This window comes from Leptosomus discolor, chromosome 23 (assembly GCF_034619465.1).
Source record: "Leptosomus discolor isolate bLepDis1 chromosome 23, bLepDis1.hap2, whole genome shotgun sequence".
Classification (NCBI taxonomy): domain Eukaryota; kingdom Metazoa; phylum Chordata; class Aves; order Leptosomiformes; family Leptosomidae; genus Leptosomus; species Leptosomus discolor.
The window spans coordinates 5,619,706-5,641,793 of NC_141413.1; the positions used below are offsets into that span (position 1 = coordinate 5,619,706).

A 22,088-nucleotide genomic window follows, 5' to 3' on the forward strand; every position below is an offset into this window, starting at 1 on the left:
CTAATGAGCAGTTCAGTGGGTAAAGGAGTCAATAAAGAAATCTTAGACTAAATTCTGGACTTCTAAATCTGCGTCACAGTTTATAGTCCTGAATTGTGTCCCGCAGGTTTCTGTCTCTCCTAGAGCTGGTCTTTGCAGGTGGACTGATAATTAGGATTGATTGCTATCCCTAAAGGAGAGCAAACTGCTGGTGAGAACATGGTGAGAAAATTCAAGCAACAAAATCTACATTGGTCTCTTTGTGGCTGTTAAACAATACCGGGCTGGAAAAGGTTGGTTCCACTGGCTGGAGCCAGCCTGAGGAAGCCTCCCTAAAATAGCCTCCCACTCTATTCTTATATGGGAACCACAGTAGTAAGTGAATGTTGCTTCTGGGAATCATATTGTTTGTGTCTTTGTCTCCTTCAGGGGGGTGATGATCTCCAAAGAGCAAGACAGTGTGCATCGTTGACATGGCAAACTTCATTTTCCCCTTCAGAGCAACCCAAATGTTGCTGTAAACAAACCTTAGTTCACAGTCCAGGAGCTCAAGTGACAACTGCTCCACAGCATGGAAGACCTTTGATTGACACTCCAGACCCTGAAGATGGGTGGTGGCAGGTATCTCAAATGACGTTGCTGAGCAGACACAGTAGCAGCCTCCACCTTGTCAGGTTTCTAAGCCAGTTGTAAGGCAGAATTAGGACTTACACAAAGTAATTAAAAGCATCAGTGATATCTTAAATTAAATAAGATAAACTTAAATTTGAGTCCCTTTGGAATATTTATGTTACTTAAATACTGAATCTTCCCCAAAAGACAGAAATTATTTTAACCTGCAGTTCCAGTATTTTCATCACGTAATCCTGGGAAGTAGGATAAATAACCTCAGTTTTCTGTAGCCTCGCTTCTACACCCCAAGAAAAATGCAAAAGGAGCAAAATCTGACCTGGAAATGGTGGCTATTAGTTGTGCTATAATGGTAAACGGGAGAAAGGTAGATTTTCCAATATGTTTCTGGATCCTTCTCATTGTTCCTGGTGCTGCACTTCTAAGGAGTTCTTAAAAACCCTTTTCCCCAGCAAAGCCAGGCAAATGTTGCCTGTAAGACCTTCTGAGAACTGATCTCATCACGCTTTCTACCTGAAAAGGGAGTGAAGTACAACAGCCTCGTATGAACATTACCAGCCACTCACCATGGCTTTCCTCCCTGGAAACTCCTCCGACTGCTCCAACTGCACCCACTCTGTGGGGCCTGTGAACATTTCAAAGGCCATTTTACTAGGTGTTATTCTAGGAGGGCTGATCGTTTTTGGGGTTTTGGGTAATATTCTGGTTATCCTCTCTGTAGCCTGCCACAGACATCTCCAGAGTGTTACCCACTATTATATAATTAACCTGGCTGTCGCTGACCTCCTCTTGACTTCCACTGTCCTGCCCTTCTCAGCTACTATGGAGATTTTGGGCTACTGGGCCTTTGGGAGAATCTTCTGCAACATCTGGGCAGCTGTTGATGTCCTTTGCTGCACTGCTTCCATTATGAGCCTCTGTATCATCTCGATAGACAGATACATCGGGGTGAGCTACCCACTGAGATACCCAAGCATAGTGACAGAGAAGAGAGGCCTCCTGGCCTTACTGTGTGTTTGGGCCCTGTCTCTGGTGATATCCATCGGACCTCTTTTTGGCTGGAAGGAACCAGCACCAGAAGATGAGACCATCTGTCAAATCACAGAGGAGCCCGGCTACGTGTTGTTCTCTGCTCTAGGCTCCTTCTACCTCCCCCTGACTATTATCCTGGTGATGTATTGCCGCGTGTATGTAGTGGCCAAAAGGGAAAACAAAGGTCTGACTTCTGGTCTGAAGACAGAGAGATCTCGTTCTGAAGAGGTGACCCTACGGATCCATCGTAAAAACGCTCCTGAAGCAAGTGGATCAGCATCCAACCCCAAGAGCAAGCATCATTTCTCAGTGCGTCTCCTCAAGTTCTCCAGGGAAAAGAAAGCTGCCAAGACCCTGGGAATAGTTGTGGGATGCTTCGTTCTCTGCTGGCTTCCGTTTTTTGTAGTAATGCCTTTTGGTAAGTAAAGCAAAACCCTCTGCCTTTTACAGCACCTTCCCTGGAAGGAGGGCCATGTTTGCGCCTGCGTATGGTAATGCTGGTCAGAAAAGCTCTGAGAGAATATCTTTTATCGGAAAGCTGTCAAAATCAAAACATTCACCATGACAAAGCAGTGAAAATATAAAAAAAAAAGAAAGTCTCAAATGAAATAAAATATCTCTGGTTCAAAGAGAAGCATAAAGTTCTGAAAACAATGGAAAGGATTTAGTCTTTTTCCATGAAGAAAATACTTTCAGAACTGGGACTGTTATTTCTGACCAACTTCACTATAGGAACAGTATCTTTAGGTAGAGGGGTGTGTGTGTTGATATCTAAGTTTGCAGAGAGTTCTTCAGGTGATATAAATATGTAAAAGGTCACGATACAGATGCATTCAGGCTCAGAGCAGACATTCACAGACTTGGGGCCAGATCTCCTGGAGTGCTCAGCACTTAATTCCCACTATAAGGAAAAAAAATCAGCTTCCTATCAGGAAATTCATACTATGAGGTACCATACTCCAAATGAAATGCATGTCCTATTTTTTAATTAATCATGTGACCAGTCAGAAGACAGCAGTGAGAATACTGCAAACTAATTTTGTACTTCTCTGGCTTGCATACATTGTGGAAACCCACTGAGCCCGTTGGCCAAGCACTGGCTTCAACCATCATGCTGAATATGAATATTTATTCACCAGTTGTAATTCTAAAGGGGAGGAAAGTTGGGAATATGTTCTGCTTTGCTATCACTGAAATATAAAGAAATAATTAGAATTTTAATTAAGCCTTGCTCAGTCCCCTTTGATACGATTTCAGGATTTAAAAGAAGAATACTAATTTCATACCTATACCTGAGTGTGATGTATGTGGTGCATCATAAAGTTTGCTCTGCAACAGCTGTAAAGTATTAGTTTTTGAAACACGGAACCTTAAATCTGTGACTTGCGCAGTTTCAGTAGCTTTTCGTATGGAAAGAGCTTATGCTGCACAGGAAAAATAAAGATTGGGTTCAAGTTTTATCTATGTACAATTAGGAAAAAGAAAAGACAGACTTAGCTAAACATGAAAAGAAAGATTTGGGGATTTTCTTTTTTTTTTTTTTTTTAAACCTTATAAAAAGCTGTTCTTTTTCAACTAACCTCTACTGGATTCACCAAGATTACCAGATTGCTTCACAAAAACCTGTTGCTTATGTTGCCATGTGAAAAAAACAGAAATACAGAATCTTTTCTGTTGGTCATTACTGGGAAGTGCTGGAGTAAGAGATGTAGATGTTTCATAAAAAGGAGCCCTGAAAGGCCTGGCTCATGCTGTCCAGGATGTCAGCGCGTTGGAATGCTGGTTGCCAAGATGTCTGAAACATACCCAAAAAGGGTTTGCGAGAACGCATTAAACACACTTTTAATCTGCAAATGTGGTTGCCCACACAGAGCTATTGTTAATTAATTTGCTTTGGATTTAAGATATTTTCTGGACCCAAGAGTGGCTTTGCATCTTTCTTTGATCCCTTATAAGGAAGCTTTCTTGAGGTTAGTCTCCCTATCTTTGTGGGGTTACTATGTTATTTTTAAAGCATATAATAAGTCTCTCAAAACCTATTTGCTGTTTTTGTTTAAAGACAAAGAACTATTAAACAAGCGGCATAAAAAAACATGTCTTCAAAAAAAATAAGGCAGCATCTCAAGGCAGGCTCTTCCACCCCGAGCCAGGGCCTCACCCAGAGATGATTGCGGGTTGCACTCTACGCCCTGCAGAACACTTTCCAAAAGGCAGTAACCACTTTCAGATCCATTCTGCAGACAGGTGAAGGTAGGCATAGGGAGAGTGGCCGAGGGCAGACCTTTCAGAGGCACAGAATATTCTGTCACTGAAACTGTTGGCAGCTGTGGAGCTCTCAACGCAGCTGGCTGGGCAACAAGAACTTGGTTGTGCAAAAGACCAGCTCTGCAGCTTTGTGGCTATGGGACAGACCTATAAATGGTCCCGTCAGCCAGGCCACCCTCAGTGAAGGCTGTCCATGAGACAAACATTCTTAAACTATGCTACATAAACCACCTTAGACAACCAGCAGGTGGTCACCACTATGCAGCAGAAGTTCCCAAAACACAAGTATATTTTACTGTGATCCGCAGCATCTTCAAGATCCCCACATCTATTAACATCGACTCCACCAGCCAAGAAACACTTTAAAAGAAGAAACACCAGGCTTGTTGAAGCGTATAACAAATGGGGGTAGAAAGTTTTGAGGTGTAGCTATGGGAAGGGCAAGAGTGATAGAAGGATAACAAGGGGAGATAAAGGCATCATATTCACATTGACAAATGCTGCTGAAAACTGGAGAAACAACCTGAGTATGCCTGCCATAAGACATATCTTAACTGAAATTGGTGTGTAAAGATGCACTGCAATCTGTGTAAGCAATGTCTGTCTTACCTTCTTGGATGCAGTTCCAGAAAAAGGGTCTGGGCAAAGACTTTCAGTCCAATACACCTTCTTCTCACTTGACTTTGATGTTTGTGGAGTAAGCCAGAGAACAATAATCCTGTTGCATGAAAATAAGTGAGGTTAAGATTTTTTTTCTCTGCGTGCTGGAGTGTGAACCCACCCTTCACAAAACTTCCATAAGATAAGAGTGTCAAAACAGCTGATTTCCCCTGGAAGAAGTCAGGTTTTCATTCCTGCATGCACTTTCTCTCCCTCTTTAGAGCTGACAAGCGGGCCTGCTCCTAGCCTCAAAGTTTTCCTGCAAAAGCTTCTTTGAACTCAACATATCTTCACAAATTATTTAAAAAAACTGTTGTCCCAACTAGACCTGCAGTCTTTGCATTCCCTTAATCAAATCTCAGTGCCTCTCTAGACAATAGCTTTCCAAGTACAACGAAAGGTCCTTTTCCAGGATAGTCTAGGAAAGGCTTAGATTGACCGAAGTGCAGAGTAAGAGGTAGCAATAGACAGCTAAGCAGGAGCTCAATCCAAGAGTCAGCAGGAACTGTAAGGGCCTTTGCCTATGCCCATTAGCCTCTATGCAAGACATGTGGTCTTAGTGAGTTCAAATTCTGTCTGTGCTCCACAGCAGTGGAAGTCAGATGGTGTAGAGTGCTTTTTTAATCTGCAATCCTTCCTTTGAATCGCAATTACCCAAAAACAACTGTAAACCCATTGCTAAATTAACTTGATTGGGAAAATTCTTCACAGACTCTTCCTATAAATGTCATGACCAAAGAGCAATCACGTCCAACACTTCAGCCCTAGTATTAAACTGTAGAAAAAGACTGACCTCCAAGTGCATCTACAGCTCTCCGCAATTGCTTCCCAAACAGAAGATTTTCAGATAAGTCCATCAATCTTTCCTCATTCTACACTAGGCATTCACTTTTCTATAAGGATAAGTATACCAGGGATATATTCAACAGAGGGTAATGTTGATCTTCTGAATAAATTACTTGCCTGTTTAGGAGCTCCGAATGCTTTCACTGGCTGCCACTTGTTTAATACAGGCTGGTGTTTGTGCCAAGCAGACTACAAGAGCATCCTACCCCATCCAGGTAGTCTATTATTCAGCCCTTCAGAGAAGACAGCTGGAAAGGACAGTTTCCCTGTCAACTTCAGGACTACTGCTCTCACACGTCATCTTGCACACCTGTTGCATCATTTTCTTAGTCTCTTGTTTCTTTGCTGCAACACTTTATCACCATATTCCCAGCTGCCAGCCACTTACGAGTGACTTGAGCTTCCCCATTTAACATCCCCTCGTGTTAATTTACATGGCAAGAATAGTTTTAAAAGCCTTTTAGTGCTGACCTTCACGCTTTGGTTACCCTGTGCTTGACTCCTTTCTCAAAACATAACTGACTAAAGCGCTCCATTCAAATAGCTAGGAGGAGTGCAAACCAGGCGTCATGAACAGAGGATTACACCCCATGCACTGCTTTACATGAACAAGACTACATCGCTCTACTGAAGGTAATTAAGACCTATGATCTAGCTAGGAGGACTAGCAGATGATAGAGCTGCATTTTTGTTTTCTACATTAGTCAAAACCTTCTTATCACTAAGTTTCTTTTTTTCCAAGTGAACTAAAATGTGAAACTCTGCTTCTCATCCCAAAGTTCTTTGAGATCTTCTTTGACATGTTGCCAAAGTTCTTTAAGCTCTCAGGGAAAAAAAAAAAAAAAAGTGCTAAAGTAAGCAACATTGCTTTTCAAATTGGAGTAAACATATTCTCTTAGGCACCAGCAAACAGGAACTACTTGAAGCTGAACTAGAAGCTTGAGAACACGCTTCTGGATAGACTTGAACATCAAGGACCAGCAACAGTAGGGCTGCTCCGGCAGGGAGGACAACCCAGGCACAGAGGGTGACAACAGCAGAGGCAGGAGCAACGCCCTCCCCAACAGCATGCACTCATCGTACCTGAGCAGAAGCAGCCAGAATTGGCACCTATGACAGGTTTAGCTGACAGTCCAGTGATCACCAAACATAAACCAACAAAACAGAGCAAGGAAATAACAAGCCTGAAAAGAAGGTTGAGGAGAAAAGCTTGACCTTATATGCAGCTCCTGGGCCAATGGGCAGAGGGGCCGTGGGTAGAGGCCACAGATGAGGCTCATCTAGGCAATTAAGGCTTGTTGGGCCCTGGCACTCTGCACTAACATCCTGCCACACAGCCTGTTTCTTCTGTTTCTAATTTTTCTTTTCCTCTTGCAATAGCTAGAAAAGGATAGAGAGAGATATAGAAAGAAATACTTAGAGCTAGAAGAGTCTGGAAACTCAATGTATGCCCATAGTCATGTAACATCCTCAACATCACCTTGGAAAGTGGAGCCAACCATCAGACCAGACCTTTCCTGTAGCTGGAAGACACGGGTTGCTCTGGGAATTTTTCAGGCAGTTTCTCAGTAGCAGGTTGACTGTAGGTGCTGAACAGAAGGTCACAGATTTCCTGTAGAATTGGGACAATTTTGAATAATGATACTGCAATGATGGGTAGTATTGTCTTATCCTGTGAAGGCAGTGTTAAAGAGAAGGTGATTACGTGATGGGAGGGTAAATAAGTTTGCTGATGAGGAAAATAAGGAAGAGAAGGCAAAAGCTTTCCTGGGAAGCAGAACTGTATAGAATTGCACCGGCCTTCCAGGGAATCAGTATCCTGGCATTTCCCCATGTAGAAAGTAAATAGCATAACTCCTTTTCATGAATCATCTCTTGTCTTCTTTGGAATCGGATAGATGGTCTCATAGTAGTGAACATAAGCACGGGATCCTCCAGTCCCTCCTACCCCTTTACTTGGAGGGCGGACAGTAAGGCAAGCAGTCCGTGCACTCCCTCAACATTGTCATGGCTGGGTTGTCTAGGTATTCAGAGAAACAAGTATCTGAACGCCCTTACTTTTCGTTGTTCAGCTGATAATAATATAATAAAATAAAATGAATAAAAGCTGTGACATCCGAACCTCCGACATAGTTTTCATATCAGAAAATGTTGAACTCCAGCCATGGAGAAAATATTCAGAGCTAGATTCTCCACACTAGTATTTCAATGTGTTCCCTCAGCGACAAAAAGAAAAAAAAAAAAGAAATAAAGATGAAAAAAAGCCTAACTAAAGCTCCAGCTCCTTCTCTGGAGCACAGGTCAGGGAAAAGAAGGGTGTTTACATGCCTTGAGTCATGGAGCACAAGTGTGTGCATCTGTGTGTGTGTGTGGTTTAGGCCATTGAATGGGGAGAAAATAAGCCACGAGCATAAACAGCCAAAATATTTCCTTGGCAAGTCTTTTTATTTTTTTGCTAATCACAAGTGGTATTTTTCATAAATGGGCTGGAAAGGCTTTGTTGGTCTAGGTTGATAACTCAGCTATGTTGAAGCCAATAGCAAAGAACCTGCTGACAACCCTGTGGCAAATATTTCGTCACTGTTACTGAGGCCCAAAACGTTGTGTCTCACTGACTCATAACATAGCAAAGCAGCAGAAGGAACTGGTGGTATTAATAGACATTTACACAGAAAACAAGAGAGAGAAAGTGGTGCCATGTTCTGTGATCCATGAATCCATGGCTCTTCTGCCTGCACTACCTGGCAGAGAAAGTTTGTCCTTGTCTTCAAAATGTTCCTGCTTTGTGTAGTCACCACTACCACGTCCCTGGAGTAAATGAACCAAGAATGTAATTTTTCACTCACTCTCAAACGTCATGGTGCAATTTAGGATTTGTTAGTGATTGAAGGGCAATGAGCAATTTTCCCACCCCCCCCATCCAGCAAATGTCGGGATTTGTCTTCCATATAGATACATAAGGGACAGATTCTCAGCTTATGCTGAAGAAAATTCTTGCATTGCTAACCCCAAGGATTCCAAAATCACGAACGACAGCTGCATAGTGACAAACTCGTGAGACAGGCTGAGTTAGACTCATCTTTTGAAACTCTTCTCTGAAACACCAGCTTGGGTTTTTTTTGATTTTTAAAGATTTTGTTGTAAGTGCGTGAATCCGAGAGCGAGGGCTTCGGGACGAATATCAAATATCTTAAAAATGCAAGCAACGAGAATCAGAGTCATTCCACTGCAGTAACAGCATGGGAGCTGGAATTTCAAGGACAATGAAATTGATTTGTAAAATGATGTGATTATTTGGGTTTACAGGGGTAACAAAACCTCAGTTTACCTTCCCATGGTTTTTTATCGGCTTTCTAAATCTGCAGCTGCCCACAGTGAATCTGGAAATAGTTGCTCACTGAGATGTTTGCTCTTTGCCAGAAATATCATCCATCGTAAGTGGGTACAATATGAAACAGAGCATAAGTTAGGTCTGAAAAAAATCTCAATAATCAGAGCTCTGTTCCCAGACTGACCCATTCCTATTGCCTGCCCTTTCCACCTCTCACCTGTGCCCAAACACCCGCACCCTCCTGATGCCCCAGAGATCTGAATTCAGGCCCTTGGGAAGAGAAACAAACTCTCGCTCCTCCTTCTACAGCTGTTTATTATGGGTCAGGGATATCAAGCCACGAAGTCTCTCTCATTTTCACCCTGAATCAGCCACAATATCCCAAGCCCCGGGACAAGCACAGCTGTAAACGTGCAAGAATTGCCAGATGCAGCTTTTACCCTTCCTCATGTCCATGAACCGCTGTTCTGCGTCGGTTGCGTTAATTTGATTGTACAAAGCCCAGAAACGTTTCCTACTGCTCAAGGGTTCTTTGATCCCATTTTTTGTTCCCACAGAAAATACTTTCCATAAGGGAGGTGCAGGGTGAGACGTGCTGGGAGAGCGTATACGTACAGAGTGCAGCTGTTGCATGTCTGCAGCAATACATATATATAGAGAGAGAGAGAGAAAGACGCTTTCCAGAGAGTGATTTCTGTTTTGACCTGAGATGTGGGATAGACTGCCAGTCTTATGGAAAAAAGTTCAGAGCTAACACTGAGCTTGGGAACACAAGACGTAACACGTTTATCAAGGTTTGTAGAGCAGACTGCCTCACGAGAGATCCGGGGTGCCCCTGGTACGGAGTTAATCTTTGTGAGGACATCAGTGCTCCTCTGTGCTTCCTCTGGGTCTTTAGGCAGTTGCTCTGGAATAGCTGCTGCCCTCTAGCTTGACCTCTTTAGGGCAGATCCCAGGACCTAAGTTTTAAGCTTTGCCTCTGTCTAAACCAGACCAGTATATCCCCAGTTTCCAGTTTGCTGGGAGTACAGAGGCATATTTCCTACACGTCAGAGGCAAGAGTTGCTAGGATTTTTGTTTGACTTCTGTGCGAGTTTTAAAATGGGTACTTCTCCTGATTCTCTAGGACACTTTAAGCCCTGATATCATAACCCTAACAAATGCTGTTTGGTTCTTGGCTCCCAAGGTGCACAGGCACTGCTGTCGTCTCCTGAGTGGAGTCTGCAGCTGCTGACCTGTGGGTGCTGCAGGCAGCGGCTCACTGCGAGCTCTGAACACAGGGGCTGACTGCTCTGCAGGTTACTGCTGGTCTCTGACCACAGCAGCCCTGATCTCACCCATGCACCGATGCAGCCGTACACCCCTGTCTGCCTTTTCCTGTGCTCTGACTCAATCACCAGATTTGTGCCAAAAGAAGTGCAATGAAAAAAGCAGCAAATGTAAACAGAGCTGCAGGATTTAGTGACGGGTATGGATTTTAACACCGCCATGGGTCCATGGGTCACAAAAATGTATGGGATCTTATTCCCATGGTGCTGACAGAGATGATACAGAGTAAACAAAGAGCACAAGTTTCTGTAGTCTGGCGGCTTCTAAACCCCTCTTTGCTGTCCATCAGTGAGACAACGCACGACATCAGTACTGGTTTTTAAACAACCTATAATCAAGCAGCTCCATAACTTCTGACAAATGACAAAGTCAAATTACATCTTTGTGACTGAATTGCCACTTACTCACCAGGAGGCACATGGAAAACTTCTCTCTCAGATCTGAAGAAACTTCGACTTGACAAACAGGAAAATAAATGATGAGGGAAGGGAATGCAATCCTGACATTTTCAGGGATGAGTGATGAAATACTTAATGGCAAAGGATCTCAGGAGGCTAATAGTACATTTTATTTTATTTTATTTTCATATAACAAGCAATTGAATTGTGCTACTGACACTTGAGAGTCCTCAACCTTTTGAAAACAAAGCAGGAATTCAAGCATCATTTAGTCAATCTACAATTCAAAGGCATTAAATGATCAGTTGGAGTTTTCTTTACTGTCCTTCCAGCACAGACTGCAGGGAGACAATGGAGGATGAAGCCTCTAAACTGTAATCAGTTTTGCTGCTATTTACCAGTTTTTTCCTAGCAGTGTAGAGGGGAAGACATTAAGGCCTGTGACTAGGATAGAGAAATAGTTTTAAGAAAGAAATCTTTTCACTTCTCAACTGCTGCTCACTATCCAGCTCTATTAGAGGATACCTGCACAGCAGCACTTGATTAATCTGTGATTATGCCTTGCCTAAAGTGAGAGAATTGGAAAAGCTTGCTCTGGAGAATTAGGTGCTATAATAATTCTGTTTTCTCAGTCCTGGCTGCAAGTAGGCAAGTGTCCAAACCCGAGCTGACACTAATTGCCAGCAGCCAAGTCATCATGGATTGAATGGACACGGACTCTGCACTGCTCAGCCCAGCTCCACCTGGTTTCTCGGTACTGCCTCGCAGTTACGTAGGGAACAGACAGTCTTATACTCTCTACCTTAAAGAAGAGAGAATTCACCACTCCGTTGTTTAATCTCATGGTTAATTACAGTCCTTGTTTAAAAAAAAACAAAACACAAAGCCTATGTTTTATTTCTACTTTGAACTCATCTGGCCTGAGCTGCCAGCCACTGCCCATTGCGATGTTTCAGCATGCTGAACAAAACACTTTATCACCAGGCTTAGCAGCGCTGTTTAAAAATTACTCCCGCTTGCTACTAGATACATCAACCACTGATACTAATCACGACAGCAACACCACTGAATATCAAAGGCCTGGAAGAAAAGAACACATTCTTAGTGTTCTGTGGGAAGGAACACGATTGCCCAAGGACTTGGCGAATACGGTATTTTCCCCTTTTGCCAGATAGGTAGCCAACCGAAAAGATTAGGGAAAGTTTCTGAACTACAGACGTAACCAGGGGTCTGCAACAGAAGGGCATTGCTTTCTGTGGCTCTTTCTGTGGGGCACCACACTTCTGTAGAGGCACGAAGCAAATACTGGTGTGTCAATAGTTCCTCACAGCAACATACAGAAGGATTTTGCTCATTAGACAGAGAAGATGCAGGAAGTGAAATTTTTTTTGCATCCTACACAATCATTCAGTGGCTCAAGGTTTAGACATGCTGATCTTGATTTATATTGCTCTGGAAGTCGAACAAGCTGTTGGCATAAATAAGAAGAGGGTCCAAATTATTTCTACTTGTATTTTTACCTCTAGCTCTGTTACATATTGGGTCCATTGACTACCAATTCCAGCCTCAGCCCTTTCAAGATGCTACTGACAATATTTCTTCCATTTGTACTGTTTCATTCACAGGACAACACACACTTGTAATGAAGCCTGGAGACTGAGCTTTAGCTGGTCTAAACTTATGAAACATCACTGGCACAACTAAACACAGAGCAGAGCAAAGCTACTGTCCTAAAGCCCAAGCTGTATCCACCACTGGAAAGAAAGTGTTAAAGACAGCATGTGATGGGTCTACAGACAGCAAAGTTTGTATGCTGTTAAAGCTACTTCGTTTTCTTTTCGCTGTGTGTTGTTCCAAGGCAACAAGTCTCTACACTGATGAACCAAAAAAGGTTACATTAATAAATTAGCGTGCAGATCCCCACCCCAAAAAAAGAGCAAGAGACAGACTCTGACACTGGCTATTTTCTATTTTTAACAGACTTTGGCAAGGCACTAGCATTCCATTTAGAGTTAGCCAGAAGTTGCAGCAAACAGGAATTGTTATTGTTTACGCATTTTTACACTCAGCCTCACGCAGCTGATGCCCTAAACCGAGATTTGTTTCACCTTTTGTCTTAACACAAAATGGGAAAGCGCCAGATATGCTGCAATCAAATGAGGAAACACAGAAAAGATTGAGCATGATTTGGGCATTTAGAAGCCTTTCGTTATTTTTCATCTGCCAATTACTTCAGCCAGAAAGTTCTTTGAGAACGTTATTTAGTTGTTTTTCACTAAAGGAAAGCAGCATTAATTTGCTGAGAAAAAATTCTGGGTCATGGATATGCCTGCTCACTCATGCTTATCTGCAAAACAGCTTTTGCTTTCTTTAGCACAACGTCTTTGGTCTTACAAACTGGATGATCGTGAAACGAATAGTGAAACTAGTCTACCTAGCTAGCTTGGAGCAATGCAGCAGCAGTCATGGAGGCAGTGGTGCTTGATGCCCAGTTTGTAACTGGGGTTGGAATCAGAGGTTCAGCTGCTCCAACACAACAAACGAGAGTGTTCAGCGCTGCTTTTGGGTTTTCAGACTCAGAACCACTTCTCTGCTCCTCCACCTTACACCAGAAGGTCCTAGGCAGCCTCTCCCAAGTCGGAGATAACCGAAAGGCTTCTCACCCCACCACAGCTCCTACTTCGTCACCGACAGCAGCGCGTCCCCTGGGCCCATCAGCTCCACTCAGAGGGCAGGAGCTGGTGCCATGGCAAGAAGACATTGCTTTGCATTTCACAGCGGAGACCGCGTCCGGCAGAAGGAGCAAGTCATTAATCACAGAGCACTATTTGTGTCTCTGGTTCAGGAAATGTTTCGATACATTCTCACACGGGCAAAAACACCCTGAGAATTCTTCTCTGGCTTTTGCCGCTTGAAAGTATTTGCTGCACTTGCTGCAGCTTTGTTTGACAAAGGTGGGGAAAAAAAGATGCAAACCGAAGTTCAGCAGCTCTCAGAATCAAATTAGAACACCCCCCCCGATTGCATTAGTAGCTTTCCCTAAGTCAGGGGAGGTGCAACGCACAGATCAATCCCTGTAAAGCTTAGAGCTGCTTACAGATGTAGTTAAACTGCAGAGGATGACAAATGTGTCGATATCTAAATCTTCCACGGTACTTCTTTCAACGTGCACAAGCTCATGATTTTTCCAGGGGGGAAGGAGGAAGACAAGCATTTGTCAGTGCTAAAAGTTCTGTTTATTATAAACTTGACTATAAAGTCTAAAACAAGCCAATTATGTTTCCTGGGAAATTATTTTTCTTCCTCTGCCCAAACTAATTACTGACACACTGATATGATAGAACCACTTCCCTCCCCCCCCCGGCCCTTTCTTTTAAAGGAGGCAAGAAAAGGCCTTTCTCCCTTGACAACACATGGCAAATATTTTTCTCTTTCTCCGGTTCAAGATTTATTTTGCAAAACTGGTCTTAGAAGTGCTGTTATCACTTATTCCCACCCCAGCATCACACAGAGTTTAGTTTTCTGGTTCATTTACATTCAGACAATATTGGTTTTATTTCCAAGCAAAGAGAAGTACCAAATAAGAGAATTACAGGATCCTGTTACAATGGCCACTTTCCAGTGTCGTTCAAGAAAAGCAACGAATTTCTAAACAATTCTCTGTAAGCAGCAGTGTTGACTCTTTGGTATCTTAAATATGACTCTGTAGTTTTATAATGACAAATCTCTGTGAGTAAATCTCTTAAGCATTTACTGACATCCCATTCAAATCACTTAAAGTTAAAAACTTGCTTATACAAGCAGTAAGGAGCTCAAGTTGTAGTTAAACAAAATCCAAGGGTTTGGCCCTAGGAAAAACCTTCACAAGATTTTAAGTCAGCAGATAAATCATAATTAAAACTTATGTTATCATCTATCATAATCTATATTTGAAAAACGATATTAGTAATGCTATTTAATTTTCAATTCGCACGGTCACTTGTAGTTGACGGTTGTTGTGCCAAGACAGTGGGGACTAAGGAATGCACAGCTCATGGCTCTGTCACTGATACGCTGAATGAGCTTTGTCAAAACGTTTCAAATGTTTTGAATGCTATCCTGCCTGCTATAGAATAAAAAGGCCCATAGTACTTTCCTTACTAAGAAGCCATCTAAGTTATTGCTCTTTGAATTGTCTCTGGCAGGTAACCTTGCAAGTATATGGCAGTATATATATATATATATATATATCTCATGCCTGCCCATGAGATCCTCTCCAGTGTTCACTGGTGTAAGAAGGAACATTTCCTTTAACTTCCTGGGACTTTAGGTGGCTAGTTAGATTTTCTAAAGGGTTCAAGGGAAACTCAGTACCCCGTACTTTACCGTTTTTAAGACTTTTAGCTGGAATGCAGTCCACTCAGTAATCCTACTTTTCACTTACTCTGACTTCCAAAACGGTGTGATTTTCTTCCCATTTGAAACCTTTTGATGACCTCCTAGATACGACTGTTATTTGGCTAACTAATCTTGGATTAGAAGTCCCGGAGGAAGCAATTTTCCTCTGTCGCTTGGTATCGGTCCTCTTGCTTGCCTCTCTGGCTGTAAATGGGAATACAATGATTCTATAATAAAGTAGATGGCTTGAATCGATTTCTGATAGAACATCCATGTAATTGTATAACACCACATATTCTGAAAGACTTGTTCCTGCAGGAATTGGGCTTTGAGTCATAAATTTTCCAAGACAGTACAGGATCTTATTTATTTTTTCCAGTGTTTAAGTTTCTTTGGTTACCTGCAATTTCTCACTGCCTCTGCCTTAACACTGTGTATTTTCCATTTTAGGTTCTTTCTTTCCTGCAATCAAACCTCCGGACACACTTTTTAAAATAACATTTTGGCTTGGATATTTAAACAGCTGCATCAACCCCATAATCTATCCATGCTCAAGTCAAGAGTTTAAGAAAGCGTTCCAAAACGTCCTGAGAGCGCAGTGCCTCCCAAGGAAGCAAGCAGCAAAGAAGCAATCCCCAAGTTTCAACCTCAACCACCCCATTAGCCAAAGCATGGAGGGCAGCAAAGGTGTGGTCCGTATCCCTGTCGGCTCGGGAGAAACCTTCTATAAGATTTCCAAGTCGGATGGGGTCTGCGAATGGAAGATATTCTCCGCTGTTCAAAGCGTGCCCGCGAAAAATGCCGTTTCTAAAGACTGTACTGCTGCCAAAGTGAAAAGCAAAGGTTTCCTCCAGGAATGCTGCTGTGCAGGCACTTCGAGGAACCTTGTCCATGAAAACTGTAAAGTGCCAACCATAAAAATACACACCATGTCCCTCAGTGAGAACGGGGAGGACGTCTAAAGGACTGGACGTGCCTAGCCGCCTCGGCTGGCAAACTCGCGGCTCTGCTAACGCGATGTTGCTCTTTTTGTTGGGAAGTAGATGCTGCAACAGTTGAAAGGATCTGGATGAAACAAGTAGCTTACTGTAAAACAGGGCCAAAGCTTTTGAGGAGTGATGTATTTGAGCGCTGGTAGCCTGAACAAAGCCCCTTAAAGACAGTGAATGGCTTCAGTGGATGGTGAGCACCCTATGGTCTTCTGAGAGACGGGCCTCTGCAAGGGATCTGCCTGACATTTAAAGGCTTTATTTTTCACTGTATTCCCCTGTTTCAAAGTTCTTACTGTTCTGGTTTAGGTGCAACGGGGGAGAAAGAACAAACTACAGAGACCCCGTGCTGATTCCAGCATGGATACTTTCCGACAGCTCCACATTTAGAGCCATTTTGTGAGTCTGCCCCCAGCAAAAAGCTAAACCTCGGTTCAGAGCTGCGGTTGGGAGGCTCAGGTCACGGGACAGTGTTTACAGATCTCTGCTTACTTTTCGTTACGGGACTGTGGACAAGAATGTTTTCCTACCATGTCTTGCCGCTTTTGTTCATGTCCAGGTCCTGGCTTGGTGAGGTCCTGCACACCTTCCTGAAGAGAACAGGCAGGTCTTTGGGTTTGCATCTTCGGCCCGGCAGCCTCACTGGTCCTCATTCCTGGGCTGCACCAGGTGGGGAATTGGTCTTCTGTAATGCTCACAAGGCTGCTTGTCCTCAACCTGTCTGGAAAGGCCGTCCCTTTAGCTCGCAGGGCATAGCAAAATCACTCTCTTGGCTCTTGCCCTGCTTGGAGTCACTGAAAGTTTCCCTTTGTGCTGTGGATTTCAGTAAAGTCTATTGCCAAGGGAAACTTGATCCAAATGGCTGCACTCCACCTAGCTTCAGAGACCAACCAGAACTTTCCCTTTTTTTGTGCAACCCACCTTCCAAATCTCCAAACAAAACCAAATGACAATTTGCATGCCTCCTAGGTTTGTTTGGAGGGTCTCTGCGCTTTGGCGGGGGTCTAATAAAACTCAAAACTAGGTAAGTTGTCATCAAATAAGGCTTAAAGAGGTCACTTTCACTCATCCATTTGTTTTCCTTATTCTGAGTCCAGCAGGGACCTGCTTAAAGACTCAATAATTCCTTGCTCAGGTGCTTGCTAAGTCAGATCAGTGCCACAGTCACTGGAAAAGCTGCAGACGTTTTGCTGCCTCCCTGCCCGGTGTTATGCTACATTCCTTTTCTGACTCCTTCAATACCAAGTTCTCTAAGTTGTCTATGAGATCCTGGGTACCCTGGAGTCAGGAACTCTACCCTCGTTCTGAGCATGTTAAATGGCTTAAGGACGTACATCCCCATGAGAAAGGGCCGTCCTTTGGGAATTTGGGAGAAAAGCATTTGGAAGCATGTTATATTTTAATATAGCTAATCCAAATAAATAAATAAATGAGCTGTTTAGCATCTGGAAGAAATAGTGGGAGGAATTCTCTGTACAATATCAGAAATAAGCAGCTCTTGACACAACTCCTCCCGAGCCTGCCAAGTAAGAATGTAGCTTCTTGAAACAACACATAAGCCTTTACTCATGCCTCAATGTCAGCTCCTGTGCTGAATAATTACTGGCTTGAAAAGGGAAAGGGATTGAGATAAAGTTCACTTTTACAGGATAGGGCCTTGAAATTATTGACAAGGAATCATTGTTTATTCATCTCTCATTCAGTATTAAGCCCCCAATGTCAAGAGGATTTCAGTCTTTATGCACAAATGAGATTTCTTTCCTCCTGCAAAGACATATTTGCAGCTAGAACTTTATCAGATAATTTGCAAAAGTCAAATCTGATCCTTGGAGTTCTTGGAATACTGTTGCTTTGCACAGACCTGGAAGTAGAAAGCATCCTCAGAGTGTATATGCGCTTCATACCTACACATGGACAGGTAACTAATCAAACACTGCCACTGTAAATGAAGTGAAAGAAAAGAGTAGATGGACCTAAGCCCATGTTTCGTGTAGACAATTCCTAGCACACCTAGGAAACCTGTTACAAAGTACCTGCTTACAGATCTTGCTAATCCTGCAGGATCAGAAGTAAAATCTGTGTAAGTAAGAATCATGTATTTGGGCAGATTCACTAGGATTTACTCAGACAACACCAGCCTGATGGAGCTGTGTCAGAAAACGAGAAAGATGTAAAAGACCTGGTAAAGTTGGCATCGTTTTTCTGGTGTAATAACCAAGAACACTTCAGGTCCCGTATGTGCTGGCAAACTTTCCTTGCAGCACTTGCTGCCTCAGATAAATTTCTTATAGGTGTTTTCAGGTGCTAATAGGTCACATTAAGTAGAAGTCTTGCTCCTCCCAGCCTTCAAACAAATGAATACGCGGTGGCAGGGAAAATGAAGATAACAGTTCTCAACTCAGCCTGCAGTGGTCCTGAACCCACTGAGAAGACATGTAAATTTGGAAGCACAGTGTTTTTCAGACCATTATGCATTGTTGTGTTTGATGGGTCAGTGAATGGCATGGTCTACCTCTTCTAATATTTGGAAAATGAAATATCTAGCTTAGCTGAAGCAAATAGTTATTTGTCCTCCCACATGAATGCTGCACAAGAAAAATACAGAATGTCCCAAACAGGTTAAAATTAGAGAAGAATTCAAATCAAATCCCTGGACCCAAACCCTTATTTGTTTCAAAAGCATGCACTCACAGACAGAAAATCTGTAGCATTATACCATTTCTAGTTTAAATAAGAACACCACCCCTTAAAGCTTTTCTTAGGGTTTTTCAATGAAGTCTAGAACTTGAAATTAAAAGTGTTGAAATACCACGAAAAAAATATTCTCATGGTACTTCAAGCCAAGACCAGAAGCAGAAAAGCTGGAAATCTCATAAGAAAGTCATGTGAGACTCGTGGCTGAGGTTTTCGGTCTCATGGGGTTCAAATACATGGGACGTTTATTTGAACAAAACCTGAACTCTGAAACATTTTGAAAAACACCCATTAAATTGAGCAAAACTATCAAGACAGAAAACCTTCACTGCACACACTTGCTGCCAACCCTATCTGGATCCTTATTTTATAACTTGAACCAACAAGGCAATTCATGCCTTCTCTGCTTTGGAGCTGTGAGATTTACCAGGTTCTCTCCAGTAATTTTCGATTTGTTGAGGTTTCATGGTGTCAGGCAAGGACTTGTTGTGGAGCTACACATAGGCTGCTACAAATGGATTCATCATTCCAGAGCAATTCTGAAGTAGCAATATAATCTGAATGTGTAAGGTGGGGATAAATAAATGCTGGTGGCAATGTCTGGATAGACAGGCAGGGATAGTCAACTTTGTGGCACAGCACTCCTGCTTGTGAGAGACAGAGGTTAGAATAATGAAGTCTTGGTCTCATCTTCATCCTTTTTTCTCTGTCATCAAACAGATGCTAAAGAACCTCTCTCTGTCCAGTGACTCTGAAAAGCACTCAGACCTCAGCATCAGGCAAGCCCAGTCCCAACCACACCTCCGCTGCTGTCACATTTGCCAGCAAAAACAAACTCATAATTTGTTTGGCTCACTCAGAGAATTTCTGCATGAAAATTGCCCTGTTGCCTTGTTGCAAGCAGGGTCATAGGCACTTGTCATCTTGATGGACGTTTGGACTGACAAGTCTCAAAAAACATAGAAGGAGCTCTAGAAAGAAAAAAAAAAAAAAGGAAAAGGCAAACACCCCACCCCCCCCCAAAGGCAGAGTAGATTTAAGCAGCCGACATTTTTCTGTTACTTAAAGTGAACTTGGCACTGGTAAAAGAGCTGCAGCCACAGAGGCTGGATGCATCTGTCTATCTAAAAAGCACCAGCAGAACAAGAGATTTCCCAGTGGGTTGCCATCTACCATCACATATAAAATCTTTCTACAATCAGGACTCAGTCAGGTGAAATACGGTAGGAGCACAGACCAGAGAGCAGAAGGTGGTCAGATGGGAAGAACACAGCAGAGTTGCATGGTTTTCCCCTCAAAGCCGCACCCAGGGGAGCACACTAGCCTGTCACTTGATGCGTCCTGGCTGAAATCTTTGAGGGACGCGTATGACAGCCCACTGTCCTCTCTGTTCAGTATTTTCTGTTGAGAGCAACAGCCGAGATTTCCATCCTGAGTGGAGCAGATAGTCCCTGCTGGAAAGAGCTGAGAGCTGGAGCGTCGTATATATGACTTTTAATTCACACAGGTTGAGGCTGAGCAGATCACCAATTTGTCTTCCTCACAGGGCAGGGAAAGTTTGGTATTCCAGTTTCCACAGTTAATGTTCATTCAGATTTACTGTCTGATGTTTCTGAGGCTTCATGAACTCTGTAAGACTACTCAGATTCCAAATACTTAAGATCTTCCCACTATCCAAATAAATGACGACTCTTTTTGTTGTTTTTTTTTTTTTAATTTTGCTCTGCCAAGTCCAAGGATAAATTACATATTGTGTAAAAGAATATTTTCCTTTGCCAGGCTTTAATGTCTTGAAAATCCATGGCATTGAAAAGAGGAAAGATAAAGGTAGGACTATTTCTTGATTTTCTACTCATCAGAGTCAGCAAACGGATTTCACAAAGCTTCTTCAGTCTAACTTGCAAAATTTTACTGCCTACCTTCTTCTGTTTTCTGAAAGGCAACAGAAAGGAGTATCATATACTGGTTGAAATCACTTTAAAAAGACCTTATTGCTTTGCTGAAGTGGAAGTTGCTTAGTTCTAGACATGCCCATTGGCCTCATGTTAACCAAAGCTCACGTTTGGATGGGGTTTTATTAGAAACTGCCCTTTAAGATAAAGCTACTGAGGCACAGAGTGACTGAGTGATTCACTCAAAGAAGATCTGAGCTGTCCCATGTCGAATTCATGCTTGGTAATCAACCCTGTATCCCACTCAGAGGTACCTTTATCCTCTTTCCTGTCTTAATATTGTTTGGATAAGCAAAGCAATGCTGAAAACCAACTCAACAGGACAGGCTGTTGACACCAATTATTTCTGGATGATTGCTTCCAACAACAGAGCCAAAGAGAAAAGCCAGTTGGTCTTCAAGATGTTGCACTAAGCTCAAGGCAGGTTTGGGACCTGCACCATGCAGTGTCAACGTTTGCCAGAACAAAAAGCTATTTAATAGCTCAGGAGAGAACTGGTATAATGGGGCAGCTTTGTGTATCTGTCTGATCTCTGTTTGCTGCATTCCTCATACCAGCTTCCCGCCACCTTCTGCCCAGAGCCTTTAAGTCTCACTAGCATATCAGCTGTTAAGTTGTTTCCCAAGAGGGCCAAGGATCTACTAGCACTTTCTGTGAATGAATCTGTCCAGTATTCATTCTGGTTCTTGCCTAATTATAATGAGACTTGCAGGAAGACTCTCCGGCCAGACTAATCTTGTCTTTTTCTATCAGTGCACATAAGTAAACTAAACCTTCTCCATCTGCAAAACAGAGCTAATCCATAAGCATAATCAACTACTTTTTGGAGGTATTCCCAAGCAGATTGTTTAATATATGACAGTATTATGAAAATCCAAGGCACTACAGAGACAGCTTGTGGTGCATTAAAATAAAGATCTTCCACCCAGCTTGATAAATGTAATTGAATCACTGATTCCCCAGGAGGAGATTAAGCATTTGTATGAGGGATTGGAGTAAAATGTCAGGCCTTCTATGCAGAGTATGCTGTGTCTTTCTCGCACTGACAGAGAAGGAGAAAAATAGCAAGCGTGAGCTAAGGGGAAATGAATTGCTAAAGAGGAGAGCTATGTATTGTAAGGAACTATCATGTAAGAAATAACGTGTCTTTTAGTTCCACAACACGCTCAAAGATCTAGTTAATGCAGGTCACGGTCTGTTACACTGAGCTCAACCCAGGCTGAGAAATATCCTCTCCTTTAGCATCACGATAATAAGAGCTTTTTCAGGGTCAAAAATGTCCGACTGTTAATACTGAAAAGTAAAAATGATTTTCCAGTACTCATTGTCTTGGACTGAATGACGAGACCTTCTTGCATTGATCTGAATTTCTTCTATGATCTGCAAAAACTTGGTCCTTGTAAACCATTTTCTGCGATAATAAAACACAAATCTAGCCAGCATTTCGGCAGTTTTCCACTTAAAAAGCAATTCCCCTCACCTAATGATGACAGCATCGTTGTTTTGTGATACAGAACCCTTGCTGAATATCGCTGAATGCTCAGTTCTCGTTCCTGATGTTACGACTGCGGGGATTGTATGCAAACTGGTTTGGGTTTTTTTTGCT

The 22,088-nt window shown here is 42.6% G+C and overlaps 1 protein-coding gene across 1 annotated transcript; it reads left to right on the forward strand.

Moving 5' to 3' along the window:
- Nucleotides 1–1,176: 1,176 nt before the first annotated feature.
- On the forward strand, nucleotides 1,177–15,809 carry ADRA1A (adrenoceptor alpha 1A). The gene is made up of 2 exons (XM_009959756.1): nucleotides 1,177–2,059; nucleotides 15,298–15,809. The coding sequence occupies exons 1-2, from the start codon at nucleotides 1,177–1,179 to the stop codon at nucleotides 15,807–15,809; spliced, it is 1,395 nt and encodes a 464-aa protein (XP_009958058.1).
- The last annotated feature ends 6,279 nt before the right edge of the window (nucleotides 15,810–22,088 follow it).